Genomic DNA, 21,245 nt, shown 5'->3' on the forward strand with positions numbered 1-21,245 from the left:
ATACTTTATTATTTTGCATTTAAAAAGTGACTAATGGTTTTAGATCCTGACTAAGACGAGCTAAAAACCTGCTTTATACATGCATCAAGAGTGAATCTTGGGTACGTGTATGACATGAATGAAGGAGTTATTTTGTTGAATTGACAAAGATAACTCATCAGTGGACTAACTAAGTGTCCTATCTTTAAAAATACAAAAAACTTTTTTGGAACCCATTTTGGCTCTAATTTTTGAAAATTAGCAGCTGGCAAATTTTCTGGGAATAGAATTTTGGGAGCCAGAGCACCCCCTATAATATCACCCGACATGGCGGGTAACATGTTGCAGGCCGCATCCAATCTACAAGTTACAAGTCTATTGGCATTAAAACTCCTTAAATGTAACCACATGGATAAGAGAAAAGAAATCATGGTTATACCGGTAGATGAAAACACTATGTATCACATACATCACGAATTATATCATATTTCATCTACCCTATTTATGAAATCTTGAAGTTTTTCAAATTTAAAAATATTGAGTACTTCTTGTATTCAATCGTTATTTTGATTATGATCTTCCTACATATTTGATTTAAATGCTGCTGAGCGGTTACTCCTTTAAACACATGTACAACAAATTAAAATTTACAATGTATAAAACTGGCATTTTTTTTGTATTTAGACATACAGTGGCTATTTTTTTATTTAAATAAAAAAAGAAGGAAAGAAAGAAAAAAAAAAAGGAAAGCCTATCTACCTACCCTATTTTTTTTTCAGACTTGAAACAGGAAACACACATTTTTTTGTTTGGCCTTAGAACCATGATAGTTTTGAGTTGTGAGAGATTTGTTGGGAATTAGATTTTCCTGGGCATTGGTGTTTCTTTTGTCAACATCAATTGCCCTCAGCACTCTACTTTGATGTACAGGAACATATGAACTTCCATATCTAATAAGTACAACTACATTGCCTTGTCCTATAACCCATCCTGGGCCTTCCCACAGATTATCACAAAGAAAATAAACTTTTTCTCCATTGTTGAATTTTTCTCCAAAGCCCTTCTCACCTTTTCAAAAGATTAAGCAGCAATAAATGCTTCTCTAGCTTGATACAAACCAACAAGATGTTTGCCCACGATACTACTCAAAGTTTGGCCTTCTAATGCAGGAGGTTTGTTCACAATGGCTGAAGGCAGATTTAGATTTCTTCCAAATACAAACTGGTAAGGGCTGTACCCAAAGACAATCAGAAGACTATTTTTAGCATTTATTGCCCAACTTATAGCTGTCTCCCAAGAAAGTTTGGTTTCTTCTTTAATCTTGTGAAGTGTTTCTGTAAGAGTAGCATTATGTCTTTCTACTACACCATGTTTGACCATGGATTATAACCTGCTGTGGTTTTCACAGACATATTTAGGTTTTCAGCCATATCATAAAAGATTTGTGAAGTAAATTCACCTCCATTGTAAGTATACATGCCAATTTCAGGGGCAACATATACACTGACCCATACTTGCAAGAACTTGTCAACAACTACTTGTGGATGTTTGTGTCTAATGATTGCATCTGCACTCTGTCTGCTAGATAGCTCAATTATGTGAAGGTAGTACAGGTTATGATCTATCTCATGTAAGTTCATTGCCACTACTTGATTGAAATCACTGGCATCTATTGGTTTTGTGTTCAGACATTTGTGTTGATGACAAACTACACACTTTGAACAAATGTCATTCACTACACTTTACATCAGGTCCAGTTGTAAGTGTAATCAACCTATCAATGAAAGCATGTTTATGAAGCTTCAATGCTACTTCTCTCTTTTTCTTCATTGGTAATGAGGCCTTAACAGTTAGTACTTCCTCAAACTCAGAAACACTATCATTTTTAAAGTTATTGTCCTTGATATTGATACAATAATGACCACTAGAGGTAAGGTTTACTTCAATAGGTTGGCCAAACATTGTGGCTTTGTCATTGGTCAAATCTAGAACTGTATGAGCTCCTTTTAGAGATTCTTTGCTTAAAAGTTAAGTGGTATTTCACAGTCAACCACTTCAGCTTCAATGAAACATTTCACTGATCAAATTTTTGCTTGGAATTTTATGTTCTGATTTGAGTACACTGTTTGCCCATCACCAAACTTGAATGGTGTTTTACTTTCATAAAATGTTATTTGGTCACATCCAGAATCAACGAACTGATCAAGCCATTTTGATCCACACATGGTTTTAGAAAGAGTAATCAAGGGAACCAAGGTTATAGCGGTAATCAAAAGAATTTAATCCAGGGACAAAGACCAGGCATGGAAAACAGACATACACAACAAAGAACATAAAGTAACTAAAATCATACATACAAAGTAACAAAAGTAAATGAGCAACTCGGACTCCACTAAAAACTGGGAGCATGGGCCAGGTGCACCGGTAGGGTAAGCGTTAATGACTGCTGCATTATATGCTTCAGCAACAAATACAGACTAGGGCTTCAATACCTGTTGTGACAGTGTTAGAAACTGAATTTGTCAACATAGACCCATCATAATTTTACTTAGACAGCACTTTACATTTTAAAGCAACTTGAGCCAATTTTATCATAGACCTGCTTGATTTTACATATACTCAGTCCGTAGGTCTACCAGGGTAAGAAACTCTCTCAGATTCTAGCCAGTCTTCAACCTCTTTGTGAGAACCACTCCCTTATGAAGGCTGATTTTTCCTATACCAAATCTTAACTCAGGTACAGTCTTTGATGCAAAAATTCTGTTCAAAGCAGATTTCATTGTATCAAACTTAAAGTCAAAACCAGCAGTTAAAGCTAATTGCCTGTTGTTTTGGTTCAATCCTGCATTATCAAGTAACTTGAAAGCTAGTACAGCCTCAGGTAATTCCATGTCATACTTTTTACATTTTGTGTAGTAATGTTCAAATTGTATGATATAATCTGACATGGTCATGCCATCAGTTCTTTGAAACTTATGAAACACAGTGTAAGCTAAATATGCCTGGACAACTTCATCTTTCTCAAGAAGATTTTCTAATGCTGTGATAAGTTTTTCTACAACATCATCTGAATCGTAATCACCAGTACTTATATCTACAGCTACTTCCCTGGGTCTTCTTTGTAATGACAAAGCTAAGGCAAGTCCTCTCTTTTTCTTGTACAACTCTGTAACCAGCTCCCAGAGCTTCACCATGCTCTTCCATTGTTGTTAAGTCTTTTCATCTGTAAGACTTGGTGGGTTCTTGCCATTTTCTCAGCACTACAGGTAAGCTCTGCTGCCACTGTTAGTGTTAAATATTATTGAGTTCCAGAGGCGTGGTGCTTTGTCCATTTTTGGTGGTGCTTATAAAAGATACTGTGTCAAAGAAAACTTAATTGGATCATTTAAAAAAAAAAAATGAATGCATTGGGTCTTAAAGTGAGTTTCATGCATGACTTACGCAGAAGTCTAAAAGACCATTTGAGCCAAGAGTGGAAGAAGTCTGGTCCATTATAGTGCTGCATATAACTAAGGATTTTTTTAACTTTAAAGGGCCTGGAGGGTATACGGCTATATTATATGTCAATAGAAAGATAAATCACAGTCGAACAGCGAAGTCAAAATTGGCGTCGTTTTTATTTGCAGGAGTCAAGTGACAAATTGTGGTCAGAATGGCGATGTTTTTAGTGGCACGATTTCTATTGCCATCAGTAAAAAATATAATAAACATACAAATTTTTTGAACATTTATCGACATATTTATCCTTTCAAATCAGTGAAAATAATCAGTAGGAACGATTCTGTCAGCTAATAAGTCACCTACCCCTTTGTCAGAAATTTGCCAGTTGCTAGCAAAAAATAATATCTTTACTTTCTGACTTTGAACAGCTTAGAAATTTCAACATATTAAGTATTTGTAATCTGAGACTACATGACAGAGTTTGCAGTCATAATCTGGTGTGAAATGCAATTCTGTCGGCTTTTTCTAAAATATGCATCGTGCAAATGGAAGTAACCCGGTATGGAAGTATTTGGAAGTTCACAACAGTTAGTTTACACCCATTTATTCAATTAAAAATGTTTTAAAAATTATGTTACTAGGTTATAATAAAAAGAAGAAAAGAACTTTTTGTCAAAACATTCTTCTTGCACTCAAGAATGACTTGTAAACCACAGTGGACAAAAAATATATTTAATATGTCAACTTTTTATTAGCTTACCTGGCCGAAGGTAAAGTGAGCTTATGCCATCAATTGGCGTCCGTCGTCGTCATTGTAGACAAATTTTAAAAAATCTTCTCCTCTGAAACTGCTGGACTGACAGGTTTTAAACTTGGCATGATTGTTCCTTATGGTGTTCTGCACAAAATGATGGCTTGGATTTTTGATCCATGAAAAAACATGGCCACTGTTACTAAAAATAGAACATGTGGGTCAGATGGCAGTTTTTTGCAAATAACTCAAAAACCGTTGCTTTTAGCAAATTTCTGGCAAGGGAATATTGTTCAGCATTATGAGACGGACCTATGGCAAAATTTTCAAAACAATTGGTCAACTGATGTAGGAGTTACAGCCCCTGAAAACAGTACATGTACAACTTTGAAAATCTTCTCTCAAACCATTTAAGATCATTGAATGAAAAATAGCATAATAGTTCTTTAGTGTATTGTGCTCAAAATGACTGTTGTGATTTTTAATCCGTGAATAGATATGGCTGCCTACACTAAAAATGGAACTTAGGGGTCATAAGACAGGTTTTTGAAAAATATTCAAAAATTGTTGCCTTAAGCAAAATTCTGGTTCAGGTCATGAAAATGCTATGAAAAGCATTTCTTGCATTTGACAATTTAGTTGATTTTAACTTAGCCTGTCTCATTCCTCAAGTTTTTCAAATAAGCAAATCAGGGTTCAACATTAATGGTTGCCCGATTGCCCGGGGCAAGTAAATCGCCGGTCTGGGCAAGTAAAAACGACATCAAAGTTGCCCGACTGGGCAAGTGAAAAAAATATGTGCCCAAATTACATTATTTCTGATCATCGCAGCTCTAAAACATCGAAAATTACTTCTGTATAGTTCGCCGTTCTTCCCGACCTTGCTGACCTAGATTATCATTGGATAGTTTTCTGATTTTCCCTTTGCCAAAAATAGATCGTAAGATATTAATGTCGACCAATCGGATGCGTCCAATTGTACATCTATTTTCGTTATCCAATTCAACATCGCGATTTATTTATGGAATTTCTTACTTTGGAAAACTGTAAGAAATCTGTATCGAAAACTTCGAAAATATGAGAGAAAAAGAGAAATAAAATTCTATTGAAGATAGTTATTGTTGTCCATTTGTTAAACTAAAGATGTGAAATAAAAACTCCTCACATGAAAACTTGTAATTTCTTTGCTTCTTGTTTTACCCCTTATTCCCGCAAAAAATATGACGGCTTTTCGATTTATTTGGCTTGCAATTAATCAGTTCTCCCCAAGTGTCGAGGGAGTAAGCATGGCCAAGCAGGGGACACTTGACTGTCATGTTGTATTTGGTGCAATTCTGACAGGACAACATGAGCTGACCTTTGCCATCACTTTGTGTATCCTTTGTCTGACTGGTACATTTTCTATTTGCCTTACAGAATTCTCTGAAAATAGTATACTCAACAATGTTGATTGATCATGGTGTCTAACTCTATGTATCACTGTAATCGAATCGAATGGTCAATTTATGTTAAACCACTGTCATCTGCATTATAGTTGAACAGTTTCTTGCCATCCACGTCTTATTAAACAAGGGTTTCTGGTTTAAACACTATATAGTGACACAAAGTTCCGGGCAAGTATTTCAATATTTCGGGCAAGTGAATCACATATGTCACTTGCCCGACTGGACAAGTGAATATAAAAGTTAACGTCGAACCCTGCAAATGGTTAACCAGGCTGTCTTGAGCCTCTAGTTTTCTAATCAGAAAATTATGCTATAGTATTTGTGTAAACCTGTAATTAAAAACAGGTTTATGGAATAAGAAATTCATATTTATTACAAAGAATTCATTTTCATATCAGAAATTGATTCTTCAATAATAGAACTGAATTTTTTATATAGAAAAAGACAGTTATTTTTTTATACTGAGAATTCATATATTAAAATTTTAGTTCTTTACATTAGAAAGTTGTTTTTATAAAAAAAAAAATAATAATAATTTCTTATGGGAAATTATTTTCTGATAATAAAATTCCTTTTTATAGTTTTTAATATTATTGTTAATTGAATTCCAATATCAAAAACAATTTTTTTAAAGTTTTTTTTTTTTTTTTGAAAATAATTTTTTGTCTGCATAAAAGATAGCTTTTTGTACACTTTGGCTCACTATACACAATGAAAATATTCTTGTAATATAGAGCCATCATCATGTAGTGCATATCTGTCTTGAATAACGGTTTCATGAAATGCATTGTATATTGCTGATTATTTTAAGTTTTGTCCAATACTGGAATATTTTGAAAAAAAAAATTCAAAGTGAAAAATACAACCACCAATAAATAAATCTTCTACAATAATAACATAAACAACCATGTAAATTGAGGTGCTTGCATGTATGCATACACCAAGACACACATACCACTGTGTTTATAACTAAAAAAACACAAAGAACATATTTCTAGTCTTAAATGGATTGGACCAAGTGGACAGACAAGGAATTTCCAAAGTTTGTTCACAACTTAGCACTAATTGTGGAAGGAGATTATCAAATAATTTTCCAAAATAGGAAATAAAATTATTTCTTTGAAATGTCGTAACTAAACAGATACAATACCTCCAGCATTATGTACATGTATTCATTATCTAGATTCTAAGAGGTGGAAAAATTCTTTCCAAACAATCTATTGTTTTGATTTTTTTTTTATTGTTTTAAAATACAACAAAAAATGAACAAGGTGGGTTTATAAATAAAAAAAAAAAGTAAAATGGACACATGATAATTGATATCTTGTGACTGATTTTACTAGTCAATACATATCACTATTAAATAAAGAACTGCTTATAGGTGGCTTATAATTTTATTATTTACTAACTTAATTATTCAACATATTAATTTGCTGACACCTACCGTTTTTACTGTGTTGTTTTCCAATGACAAATATCCTTAATGACAAAAGAGACCAGGGATAACATACATTTTTAAATGTACATACCAGTTGTGGAAGGTATATTAGGTAAAGTGTAAATCATAGCAGGACATGAATACACAATCAATAAGTGTCATGGAATAGAATCTTACTTTTACTTCCATGTGCAGTTTCTAAGCAAATGAAAAAAAAATGTAATTCCTATAAAAATGCTAGGTTAACTGAGGACAGAAAGATTGAGGTATTGTTCAGGTTTGATAAATAAAAAAGCATGCACGGAGGCCTCACTTTTGACAACAAAAAATAGTAAAACACAAAACAAATGTAAAATCATGACACAAAATTTTTTACAGTCTGAAAAGTGTCCATGTTGACTCACCCCATGGCTATGTCATGATAAATCTTTGTATAATATTTCACAATAGATAAAAGAAGAAAGTCTGTAATGTTTCAATTGTGTGTAAAATTTTGTCATGTTTTCTCAAAGCAAAACAAATGAGTGGGAAAAAAGGGGGAGGGGTAATTAAGCAAATACTTCCAAAAACCTACTCAGGATAAATGAGTTCGGATGAAAATTCCAAACAGAATTTGGAAAATTATTTGGAATTTTGCTGTCTATTTGGAAAAAATAATTCGGAATTCCAAGCTTCATTCGGAATATTTGAATGGAAATCTGAACAAGCTCAGAAAATTCATTCGGAAGAGTCTGAATACTCCCAACTAGCTCGGAATTATCATTTGGAAAATCTAAATATTCCAAAGGAAGCTCGGAATATTGGATGAAATTCTGAATGAAGTTTGGAAAATTTCATACGGAAGAGTCTGTATACTCTGAACTAGCTCAGAATTATCATTCGGAAATTCAAATGTTCCAAAGGAAGCCGGAAAATCGTATGGATTTCCGAATGAGGTTCAGAAGTGCAAATGAATTAGGAAAAATGAACATGGAAAAGAATTCCGAATGATTTTGAATCAAAATGAGCTTGGAAAGGGTTTCCGAGTACATCAGTACATTTACAAATGAGTAAAATGTTTTCAAATTTTAGGCAAAATGGAAATTATTCCTGTACATTGGTCTCTTACAACAAAGAAACACATATTGCAGCTGAACATTTTTTTATGAAGGACAACATTATTAACATATAACACATGTATAATATTGTGCACTTTCTGCAGTAACAAGTATAATAGGTTGTCATTTTTTATTCCATAGATAATCACATTTAAAGTTGTACTGATAGGAAGTCATTATTATAATGTCAATATTGTTCTTCTTCCACTCTCTTTGAGTACTGTGTTCAATTTCAGGTACAATGTAGTTGACATTTGAAAAAAAAAAGTTCTCACTTTCCGAACTCATTCATAATTCCGAATTTAAAGCTCGGAATTCCGAGTAAAGTTTGGAATCTTCAGCTACAGGTAATAGAATGAATAATATGTTACTCATTTCCAACTCTTATTTTACCATACAAAGCCGATTCATTGGAATTAGACATAATATGATGACAACATGCTTTTTGGGAAACCTCAGAAGCATTGCAAATAGACATTGAAAGCGACCTTGAACATGGAATTCCCTTTCAGATCTTGAAGTTCATTGGTCAACTTATCTAGAAAACCCTTCTTTTAATAGATTTGATGTGTGAAATGCTATTCTGACAGCTTTTCCGTTGCCTCAAAATCAAAACAATGAAATCTTGTTCTTCGAGAGGGGCACTTTCTATATATTCTTTTTCCTCATTGGTTTGTCTGAATTGTTTTTGTTTATGTCATTTATCTGAAGAATTTATTTTTGTATATGAAACAATTTTTTGTTTTCCTATTTTCTAATTGATTTTAATTAATTTAACGATTCTTTTAAGCAGGGGTAAAATTTTCCCCAAAAATTTATTGTCGCCATTTTTAGAGTTATCTGCTCATGGGTCACTGCAAATGAGATCAAAGGATTTCTGGTCAAGGAGGCACTTTGCTGTTCAGCTGTCATTTCAAAAAATGTAAAAAAAAAACTTTTTCTGGCAAAAGTTGACTATTTAATCACAGAACAAAATTGCCCCTAAAAATGGTTGTTTAGTGCATTTTCAATGATTAAGAGATATTAAGACACCATAGAATATTACAATGTATATCTGAATATTCTGTATTTAATAACAAATAAAATAAGCACGTTCTTGATTCGAACTGCAACATGGGCTTTGCAAAATGAGTTTGAAGTTGCAAATTTTCACATATTTAAACTATTAATTGTACTAAAATTGTATAACCTGACGAAAAAAAAAGAAAAATCAGATAGACCACATCATGATAAACCAAAGGTGGAAAAGGTGTGAAAATTAATATCCTATCAAAGAACCTGTTTTGTGGGGTTTTTTTTAATCAAGCCTGGCTTGCTAATCAATTCTTTAAATTTATGACTATTTTTGTATTTTTGGTGCTATGTCTTGACTATGAATATCCTGTTCTTCATTACAATTTCCTCAAAATGGACATTGTTGAGTGCTCGATTATTGAATAACAGAAAAAAAATATGTCAAACTTTTATCTATCTGCTTAAAATGTACTTAAAATATTGATCATATAAAAAAATAAGTTACTTTGGATAATATTCATGCTTTCTGTTGTACCAACAGTTCAAAAACAGAACAGGTTGTCCGGGAAATGATTTCGTATTTTACAATTCTAGTATAAGTAGTAGTTAAAAGTAATCAAGGGAACCAAGGTTATAGCGGTAATCAAAAGAATGTAATCCAGGGACAAAGACCAGATATGGAAAAGACATACACAACAAAGAACATAAAGTAACTAAAATCATACATACAAAGTAACAAAAGTAAATGAGCAACTCAGACTCCACTAAAAACTGGGAGCATGGACCAGGTGCACTGGTAGGGTAAGCGTCCTCTGCTTTTCTAGAAACACCTGCCGAGTTGCTCATAAAAAGTCAAGTCCGGGGTAGACAAACGAGGAAAGGAAAACTATGACCCGTTGAATAAATCAGTTTTCATGGTGCTGATGGATACACCATAACGATCCACGAGTTCATGATGACGACCATAAAACTTCTGTCTTCAATCGTGTAGCAACATAACCCTGTTCCAGAAACCTATTTGTTAGAGTTCTAGCGCGATACAAAAAGTCTGCGTAGTTTCGGCAAGCTCTGGCATAATGTATGAGTTGTGATATGAACACTCCATACGCAGGAGCCGAAGGTGAAAATAGGTGAAAATTTGCAACTTCAAACACATTTTGTATAGCTCATGTTGCAGTTTGAATCGAGAATGTTGTGCTTATTTTATTTGTTATTCAATACAGAATATTCAGATATACATTGTAATATTCTATGGTGTCTTATTATCTCTTAATCATTGAAAATGCACTAAAATGCAACCATTTTTAAGGGCAATTTTGTTCTGTGATTAAATAGTCAACTTTTGTCGGAAAAAGTTCTTTTTTACATTTTTGAAATTCTATACATATGACCTTTACATGTTACCCATTTCCCAATACCTACAATAAATGATTTCACTCAAATTACTTATCAAAGTGTTTTTGGGTTGATTGATCTTTGACCCCTCCTCTAATTAATGCAAAATAGCAGAAAACTTTACCATTTTTCACTTTGATAAGTATGATATTCACAAACTTGCTTGTCTTGTGCCCTTTTCTCAATGTGATTTAGACAATTTCCCACATATTTCTGCCTTTACTAATCCCATTTTTACTTTTAAATGTTTTATTTTACTATACAATAATTATTTTTGATGTTATCAATTTCTGCTTCCCTGTTGTTCCTTGTTTTTCATCATTGGGAAAAACTTGTAACAATATCATTTTATAATGACAGGTGTGGCAAGCAAAACCACACAAGAGATAGAAATAAACCCTTTGTTAAGACAACTGTACAGCGTTCTAGGATTCCTATTTTTTGTTACCCGGGGCATGTGAAATTTGGGTCAGGGAAAGTTTGGTACTTAGTTACACTTTCCCATGGCAAGTTGAAAACTTCATATGCTGTATGGATTTGTTTTGTTAGGAAAGCAGTCATTGACTGTAGGAAAGTTGATTTTATATGGATTTTTCCCGAGGAAACCTCAATTTTTAAAAAATTCTGGAATACTGCTATATTTCCCTGTTAAAATAAATTGAAGGAAACTCTTATTATTTTTACAAATTCTGTCATTTTAACTTTTTTTTTTTTTAGATTTTACTGTGATGAAGGAAATCCAAGCATGGTTGTATCAGGCATTCCAGTACATGAAGGAGTTCTTCGAGCTGATGGTCTTTACCATTTAGCAAGTGCATTGCCACCAAATAATCGAAAGTTTATGCTTACTATGGAGTATAATGGGGTGCTTTTAAGTGTTACTACTAATCAAGTTGAAGTAACAAGTATGTATAAATATGAAGATCTCAACAGTGATCAAACTTTTAGTACCATTCATTGGTCAACAGGGATGATTTTCTTCCACTTTTTGGTGGATTTCCTTTTTTAGTAATCTGGATTGTACTAATTTTACTTCCCAATTTTGACAATGTCCACTTACCTGTTGTTCCTTGTAAAACCATTTCTAGGTCAAGACCCTTCAGTTTAATTGAAATTAATCAGTCAAGCAGGAAACTACTTTAAAAAATCTAGACTTGAGCCATATTGATTATCTCAGTTGTTATTGGTGATTCTAATTTTTGACCATATTAGCTCATTTGGTGGATTTGGCACATGCCCCCCTTGCAAAATGATCATTGCCTTTGTTTTAAAGAATTAATGAACAAGACATTGATGGAATGGAACATTGTATTTACCACGTTGGTAAGGGTGAAAAATCATATTATAATGATCATCTCATTCCGGGATTGAATTTCAGAATTTTTTCCACAAGCTAAATTCAGCGAGCACTGAAAATTTACACTCACTATTAAAATTTAAGCTTTTTGGGTTATTTCTGGACTTACCAATAAGACATATAGAATTCCACTAGCCAATTTAAGCAAGTAGATATAATTTCTAGGCCAAAAATAATAATATGTGTGTTTCCGGTCACCCGACCGACCTGAAAATAATGGCGCTGACCTGAAACATTTTTTCACCAAAAAGAGAAATTTCTAATTCTTGGTATGTTTTGTCTCCTTGCGATCTTAATTGTGTCATGGTTATTTGTTGGATCTTAAAATGTCATTCCAAAAGTGCTTATTAGAAGCAGACTTGATATCATCATTGTACAGGGAAGAGCTAACCTGATTTACTCAGAACGATTTTTACCTCGTTGCACAGGTAAAGACAAAAGAATCTCTAACATGAAAACCATGATGGCCCGCTAAACAGCGGCAAGCTCGGTCATCGCTATTAAAATAGCGAAATGCCATCACATGGATGCAAAAAAACATATTATCATGCTTTCCTGACAAGACAACATTAGCAGATGTTTATACCAGCTACTACCCAAACTCCTCCGAATGGCTGAAGGAACATAATTTGACTATCAAGTGTGGGAAGGATACAGACAACCCAGAAACATGTTTTGAAGTTGATGGGAATTTGTCTGTCGAGGAAATCATTCATGGCTTTGGCATGAAAGTTCTCCGTTTCTCATACTTATAATGTGAATCTGCAGGAAACAATCTTATCTTGTCGATTTGATGAAAAAATCTGTGGAAGTGGCAACCACAAAAGCCATTGATGCATTTCAACTTATGATGGCAAAAGGTCGAGAGCTGCGATGACCCTTGCAAATCTGGTGTGTGCCACCCAAGTTGAAATTCCATTTTACCGTGCAGGAAAAGGCAGACTTGACCTTTGTTGTCATTGTGGGGATTAAGGAGCTGAAGTGTCAACTGTTATTTAAAACTGTACTTCTAATGTGTGAGGTCTGTGAACAAAAGGGAATGAAAAATGTTGTTGCCTGTCTATATGACAAACAAAATTAAAACCATGTTGAAAAATATTTTATTGAAGATGATAAATAATATAATTACTGAAAATTTACAATATGAATGAGAACATTCAGTAAATTTAGAACGAGAAACTGATTTTTTATTGATATTATATAAAACACACAATTCTGACACAAAACTTCTAGTTTCAGCTACAGATCAAACTAAAACTACATCTCAAAAATTAACTGTATCTCAAGACATCTTGAGATGAATTTATGTCTTAAGAATTGTCTAAGACAAGGTGTTTGTCTTTTATTGAAGACTTTACTTAAACATATGAAATTGTATCAAGGTGTCTTTGGACACTGCTGATCATTTGCTATCCAAACATGAGGATTGGGGAACTTAGACCATTAAAAAAACTTTATACAAGAAAAAAATTTTTTTGTGTAAAATAAAAACTTTTTCCAACCTACTTACCTGCAATCAAAATTTTTAGGGGATAGAAAACACACATATTATTTTTTTGGCCCTATTAGCAAAATTGAATTTCAACTTGCATTTAGCATTAGTATTCACTCTTGAATTCAATCACCGTGTCTTTTTTTCACACATTCTTTTTTTTATTTTTTTTAAACATCAAACTTTGATGAGAATTCGTATGTTAAGATAGTAGACCTGGGGTAAGGGAGGTAATCTAAATTGAAAGGATTTTAGTCACTGGAGCGTTTGAATGACTCCCAATATGCAAGCTTCAGAGTGATATAGATGTTAAAGGAAAATAACTCCAAGAAAGAGTTCCACTTCTAGAACAAAGATTCCAGCCCCAATAACTATCTTGAAGTATTGATTAAATGTTTAAATGGGTACATTGAGGAATAGATTTTATAAGTTGGGAAAACGTTTGAAATGATACCTTTTATGGCAAACCAAAATTCCTTAGATATACAAATGTAATATTAAAATTGAAATATTAAATGATCTCTGTCATGAGACCATATGGCTAACCAATAACATTACCAGGTTTATAACTCCTTAACCTTTTAGAGTTAAAAAATATACCTTTTCTATAATTCCTTACAAGACTTTAATCTTTCTGTTTTTATTTTGTTGCTTTGTTCAGCTGATGACTCTATCCAGCATTGAACTTCATTTAGCAAAATAGTTTGTGCCTTCGTGCAGAAGTATAAATATTTGTGTGACATTTATTTGCAACTCAAGCTGTATCTGGCAATCCTCTTTCATCAATAATCATCATAATTTGATACTTGGTAACCTTATTGAATATTAACATGATTTTAAGCCATAATGATTAATTATCAAAAAATATTTCAATGCCTTACCGTACAATCATTAAAACATTTAAAAAAAACCATGCTGTGAACTTTTCAGAAAGTCTGTTTATTGATTCGCATATGAATAGTCCATATTATATCAGTTTTGTACGAAAACTGAATTATGAACTTTTTGCAAAAAGGAGGTTTTTATATAAGCCAATAGCTGAAAATTACCCCCCTTTTTTGTTATTTTGGTAAATTGAAAGCCTAGTATCTCTTCTACAGAATGGAAAGAATAAAATTCCATATTAAATCTGACATATTTGACTTGTTTGAAATATTTATTTAAATATATTGTCAAAATGACCCTAAAATACCAGATATGGTTCAGTTTGGCCAATTATTCAGATTTAAAAAAAAAAAATAGCAATATTTTAGTTTTCATTGTTCAATATCTGCATGGAGAATTTTCTTTAAAATTAGACAAATAGTGTGCTGTAGTTAGTGTATTATCATGTACGAATTTACAGAAAATTGAATTATGGAAAAATTTTTGGGGGGGTACCCCAGGTCTACTACCTTACATATCAGATATCTTTGTTCTGTCTTTCTGATCTGTACAATAAAATAATGTATAAACTATTTGTAGCACCTGCAGCCCAGTTGGTTATAACAACACAACCATCCATCTCTTCAGCTAATACTGATTTTAACATTGTTGCTGAGATCCAGGATAAAGATGGGAATAAAATAACAACAGGCATTGATGCAACACTTCCTGTGATGCTACAAGTTGCCACATTTGAAGATATGCAGCTTTTTTATGGAAAAGCTCCTTTGAATGACATGGTTTTTAAGACAATGGTATCATTTATCAGATTCATTAAATTTTTGTTCGAAAACTGGCAAAGGAAAGAGGTCAGAATATATCCATATTGCAATGCAAAACTGCAAGCTTTAGCTCAGTGAACTAGCACAATAAAAATCTGTTCTGCAAATAAGTACAAAATAAGGTCATTTCAATGAAAATAAATGCTATCATATTAATTGAATGTATCATGAAATATTGGCCAATTTGCATTGTAAGAGAAAATATTGAAATCATTTTAACTATTGAAAGTTGATTTGAGGGCACATGTTTTCCCATACAGACATTGATATGCATTAGTGCCTTGATGCATTAGTTATTTAATTACGAATGAAATGTGTTTGATACAGGTGTCAGGAAATCAAGACTCCTGTATTTTCGAGATTAGGCGTAAAAGTTTCGGCAAGTCTGAATTCTTGCGAATGAAACTTGAGGTGCCATTGTTAGATGTATGATAAATGGGAAGTAGTAAAACCCTGAGTTTACCTAACATCACTTTTACTAAGACCTCTATCAGTGGAAAGATGAGAAAAGCAGAGAATACCGAATGTCACTCTTATGATTTATTTTTGGTTAACTGACATTACATACCGTATTCTTCCGTGTGTACGACTTTTTCTTTGTTCCAGAGGGGGATGTGTGGTATACACCAAAACATAAGAAGACATAATTTTCGGGAATCAGAACTGAAGTCATCAACTAAAGGCAACATCGAGCCATTTAGTATTTTTGAGAACAGTTTTATGTTCAATAACAAATAAAGTTTTACTGCTATTTGATAGTTGTTTTATCCATCAATGCTGTTTCCTTGCATTTCATAGTTTGTACAAAAATCCATGACTAGCTTCTTATTGTTCTCTCAAAACATGCGGTCTAATTATAACTTCTTCACCTGTGTGCGATGAAGCATTAAATATACAATAAGGGGAGTGCCAATCTGTCCTTGGGCCCATTGTCCTTTAATTATCAAATAACAAAAGATCAATTTAAAAGGTGAAACAATTGTCACTAATCCTTTAATCTGCTAGATAAACTGTTTCGAGATGTCAAATATCAATACATAACTCGGAAAATTAAAACATCTTTTTTATAAACGGTCGGACTTGATGCCATTGTTTTAGTGAGATACCTGATTTGCATACGAACAGGAAATGTAAACATTTCAGCTGACTCGGATTCAATACATCGCTGTATAAACTATTTCAATCAATAAATGGCTTGGAAACATAGGGAAACATAGAATAATACTTTTATTTAAAAGATTAATGATAAAAGGATACGCATTTCAGGGAATTTACCAGAATCCTTTCATCTCAATTTGGTCTTCTGCTGGTGATTTTTCCTCGCTTCCTTGTGTGTGCTTTACACGGCAACATACTTTTTCCGTCTATCTCCTTTGCCAAGAAGGGGTTGCATGGAATACACGGATGCGGGTAATACATGGAAGAATACGGTAACACAGGTAGCCCAAATGCCTTATTGGGCCATGAAACAATTGACATATCATTTAATTAAAAAATTAAAAGTGACAGGATGTTGACTGCTTGTGATGACTTCTTCCCGTTGTCACTTGACTAATACAGAGATTAAACTTGAGAAAACAGTTATTCACTGAAATTGTTGTTTGTTAGAATCTTAATTTTGTGGTTCAACTCTAACCCACAAAAACCAAGAAAATAACAGGGATGATTTTTTTTCGCTTTTTAGTGGAATTCCACTATTTAAAGTCCAGATTTTACTGTTACAGTTCTATTTTTACTGTATATTTACTTCCAATTTTGCCGATATCCGCTGTGTTTGTAGACCTCGTAAAATCATCCCTGGAACGAGTACCCGATAAATGAAAATGAAACCACAGTAATTTAAAACCATTATCAATAGCTTTATCTTTTTATTATTAGGAAAGACTATCAGGGACTGATGCTAAAATGAGTTTATCTTCCAAGTCTATATATATTGATAAGAGAGCTGTTGCTGGAGAGGTGACATTCTCAGGCGTCCGTCTCCTCGATGTTCATACCTGTGCCAGGCTGAATTTAACAATGAGAATGCCTAATTATCCACATTCTAGAATGCCTAATACGTATAATGACTTAACAATGAACAAGATTGTCTATGACTACCATGCTAACGATCCATCACAATCTCTCATTGTTTATCACTTGAATGGAACTAGTGATGGTGCTGTTGCTGTCTCAACTTGTATTGATGTCACAGGTAGACTGGATACACAGTTAAAATTTGCCAATTTCTACTTTCCTTAATATTCATTAAAATTCAGATCTTCTTTAGTAGCAAGCATTCTTTCTTTATTGTATATTCTTTCCTTGCTTATCTACTTTAATGGATTCATTTATTGTTGTTGGTAGTTTTAACAGAGGCAAACATTTCATTGAGTACTTCAACTTTAAAGTTTGCAGGTTGATATTAAAAAGTATATACATGTGAGATGCTTTTGGTATTCTAGTACATTATTGTATAATTATTCAGTTTGTCAAAGTGGAATTTGACCCAATCATATATGGCTAGGAGTAAGTTTTGACCCATTAATGTGGGTTAGAATTCGTAAGAAAAATCCTAATATTTAGACTTGACAGGGAATAAAATTGGCAATAGCACAGTCACCCATGGTTACTAGATTTTTAGATGGGCATACAAACTTTTGGTTGAAAATTAGTTGAACATATAGCAAGTTTTTATTCAACAGAAATGTTATCAGGGCTACTAACTTGAAATTCTCAAGTTTTACCCCTGCCCTATGGCTGAAAAAATGAAAAAACTTTTGCATTTGCATTACAGAACAGACAGCTACAGCATTAGAATTGGTGACACCTTCTACTGACATCAAGTCTAAAATAGGTGCTAACTTTGTTATAGAGGATAAGATAGTACTGAGAGCTGTTGACGCTGCTGGAGCACAAGTCTACTCTGGACAAGATTCATCTTTGGTTTGTTATTCTCCATATTCTATCTTGTGATACTTTCTTCTGTCCCTTTTTTTTAATTCAGATTCAAAAGGTTAGACAAAACACCCCCTAGCATCTGTGAAACCAAGTTCAATTGGGTCACAGTGCCTAGACAGCTCATCATCATCCGATGAATCAAAATCTTCAAATTTGCCCTCACTATCTGATTCGTTCAGTAGGTTACAGACCACCAATTCAACCAATCAGCATTCGGAACGTACGCAAAAATAGTCCTACGCAGAAATTACCCCTGTTCCTCATAGTGCTGTGAAAAAAGTTCTCATTTTATTTAAAAAATTTAAACAGTTTCTGAAAGGAAAAACATTTCTGTACATTTTATAGGTGCATTTTGCTTCTTGTGATGTGAAGCCTAATCTCCATAATGATTTTTAAATATACCCCTATCTTGTGAAAACACTGGGATTTCCCATGCTATTTATAGACCCTTCACTTCCGGTGACCAGTACTGCACTGCAAGTCTGCTAACCCCACATGCCATTCTGAGGATTGTGAGCTGACATATGTAGAATCATGCTGATATATAGTCCTCTGCAGGTTAAAGTTAAGGTAAAGTCCAGAGAAGCCATTGAATATTGTGAAATTAGCATAGAAGCCTATGGAAAGTGGAATTAGTGGTTTTTAGCCTTAAGCTGAAGCCATGGCAAAATGAAAAGTTTCTTGAAATAGCTTTAAACTACTTGAAGATCTTGTTAACTTTGCCATGAGAGGAATACACTACAAAAATCTTTCAAAATATGCATTTTTTTAAGTTATAGGTCCAAATTATGGAAAATTGGTCTTTTTGGCTGATTTTTATGTCCTATCTTGTAAAAAGTGTAGAAAATTTAGTAAAGATATCAAATATTAAACTTTGAGGGCTATATTTACCTAAATATGGTGGTAATAAGCACTTGAAATCAAGTTTTGTGTAGATTTGAGCAAAAATTAGGTTAGAAATGAGGAAAAACTCACTTTCATTACTGCGGTTAAGGCCATATCAGCATTCCCCTATGGCAACATGGAAAATTCATTATTGAGTACTTTTTTTGCTTTAGGTGCCCTTTACTGGTCATGTTTTAATGTGAAAACACTGTATTTACAAATTTAAAGCCAAATATATCACCTTTTGCGAAAATTTAAAGATTTAGGATTTTTGACATGTGATCAAGAAAAAGGGGGAGGCATGTCAGAAATAAATTTTTAAAAATAGACCAATTTCTCAGAAAATGATTACTTTTAAAACTATTTCTTCAGTAATATTGTTAAAAAACAAGTTGTGATTGATATTTTTTATTTGAAAAGTCAGAAAAAGTTCTTTGCAAATATTTAATGCATTTAAGTATGGTAGAATATTGTCACTTTTTTGCTCGCACAACTTGGTTACCCTATATTTAAAAATCAAATATTTAAAAAAGTGCTTGTCACATTTCACTGAAACTTTGCAAATGCATTCAGTATGTGTGTAGGAAGATACCTGTATAGTTATTTATTTTTTCTAAGACAAAAAGTGACTCTTTAGGTTACAGACCACCAATTCAACCAATCAGCATTCGGAACGTACGCAAAAATAGTCCTACGCAGAAATTACCCCTGTTCCTCATAGTGCTGTGAAAAAAGTTCTCATTTTATTTAAAAAATTTAAACAGTTTCTGAAAGGAAAAACATTTCTGTACATTTTATAGGTGCATTTTGCTTCTTGTGATGTGAAGCCTAATCTCCATAATGATTTTTAAATATACCCCTATCTTGTGAAAACACTGGGATTTCCCATGCTATTTATAGACCCTTCACTTCCGGTGACCAGTACTGCACTGCAAGTCTGCTAACCCCACATGCCATTCTGAGGATTGTGAGCTGACATATGTAGAATCATGCTGATATATAGTCCTCTGCAGGTTAAAGTTAAGGTAAAGTCCAGAGAAGCCATTGAATATTGTGAAATTAGCATAGAAGCCTATGGAAAGTGGAATTAGTGGTTTTTAGCCTCAGTAATTCATGGAAAAACTCTTCATGTTGAGGGCAGGGTTCTTACAGGTCCTTGAATCCTTGAAAAGTCATGGAATTTCATTTTGAAAATTAAAGACCTTGAAAAGTCATGAAATTTTATTCAGATGACATATTGTTTTATTAAGTGTTGAAATAAGCAATCTACAGTCTTCTTTATGTCACATTCGGGAAGGTAAGTTGAGGGGGAATAATCTGTAAGTGTTCACGGACTGGTTTCCGTTTGTCATAAAGGGAACCAAATTTAACCCGTGTGAATGTCATAAAGGGAACAAAATTTAACCCGTGTGAAAACATCATGACCTTATAAAACAAAATAGTCATTAAAGATATCAAGGTTAACAAAATTCTGTCACATAGGAAACATGTTTCGACCCTTAAGTTCTCATTAACTATGTTGGCTAAAACATATTGAAGGGCTGAAATATTCACAAAATTAGTGCAAAGTTTTTTATAGGTCAAAGGAGTCTAATTCCGGTAAATCTGGAACTTTAGAAGCTTAGATTTTGCTCCTGTTAGAAGTCATGGTAACAGATACCAGCTTTATGAATGTGTTCAAAACATTTAGCATACATAAATATGCTTACAATAATTAAAAAATTTAAAAGGATGCACAATTGTTTGTGGTTTGTAGTATGGAATATTAAAAAAAAATCCTTGAAAAGTCCTGGAAAATTGGAGCAAAAAAGGTGTATGAACCCTGTAAGGGATAAAAGAAGCTATTACATACATTTTTAACCCTAGGTTTTCTCGTTAAAATTATGCGAGACAACTTAGAACCAATCGAATTGCTTGCATTAAACACGATTTAAGGTGTCCCACAGTAACAAACATTTATTTTAAGCCTATGTTTGATTGGCCAAAAAATATAGCCGACCTAGAAGGGAAAAACCCATACCTGAATTAGTCTGGATATAGCCACATTGTCTCGATTAATAATACCAGACTAGTCCAGGTACAGCATGATAAGGGTTAATAGGACCCTTTCCCAGTGAAATATTTCAAAATCACAATGTTCTAGGATTCCTATTTTCCGTTAACCGGAGCAAGTGAAATTTGGGTCAGGGAAAGTTAGGTACTTTGTTACACTTTCCTGTGGCAAGTTGAAAACTTCATATGCTGTAAGGATTTGTTTTGTTAGGAAAGCAGTCATTGACTATGGGAAAATTGATTTTATATGGAT

The 21,245-nt window shown here is 33.2% G+C and overlaps 1 protein-coding gene across 1 annotated transcript in view; it reads left to right on the forward strand.

Annotated features, from left to right (window-relative positions):
* The window catches only part of LOC148601884 (uncharacterized), a 202,798-nt gene that overhangs the window by 55,045 nt on the left and 126,508 nt on the right, over nt 1-21,245 (forward strand). The window contains exons 3-6 of the mRNA XM_088554708.1: nt 11,278-11,465; nt 14,874-15,088; nt 16,994-17,309; nt 17,892-18,040. Of these exons, the coding sequence (XP_088410834.1) occupies nt 11,278-11,465; nt 14,874-15,088; nt 16,994-17,309; nt 17,892-18,040 (868 nt within the window). The remainder of the gene's footprint in view (nt 1-11,277; nt 11,466-14,873; nt 15,089-16,993; nt 17,310-17,891; nt 18,041-21,245) is intronic.

This window comes from Perna viridis, chromosome 12 (assembly GCF_037379345.1).
Source record: "Perna viridis isolate PV_CMFRI_1.1 ecotype Kerala chromosome 12, ASM3737934v1, whole genome shotgun sequence".
Taxonomy (NCBI): Eukaryota; Metazoa; Mollusca; class Bivalvia; order Mytilida; family Mytilidae; genus Perna; species Perna viridis.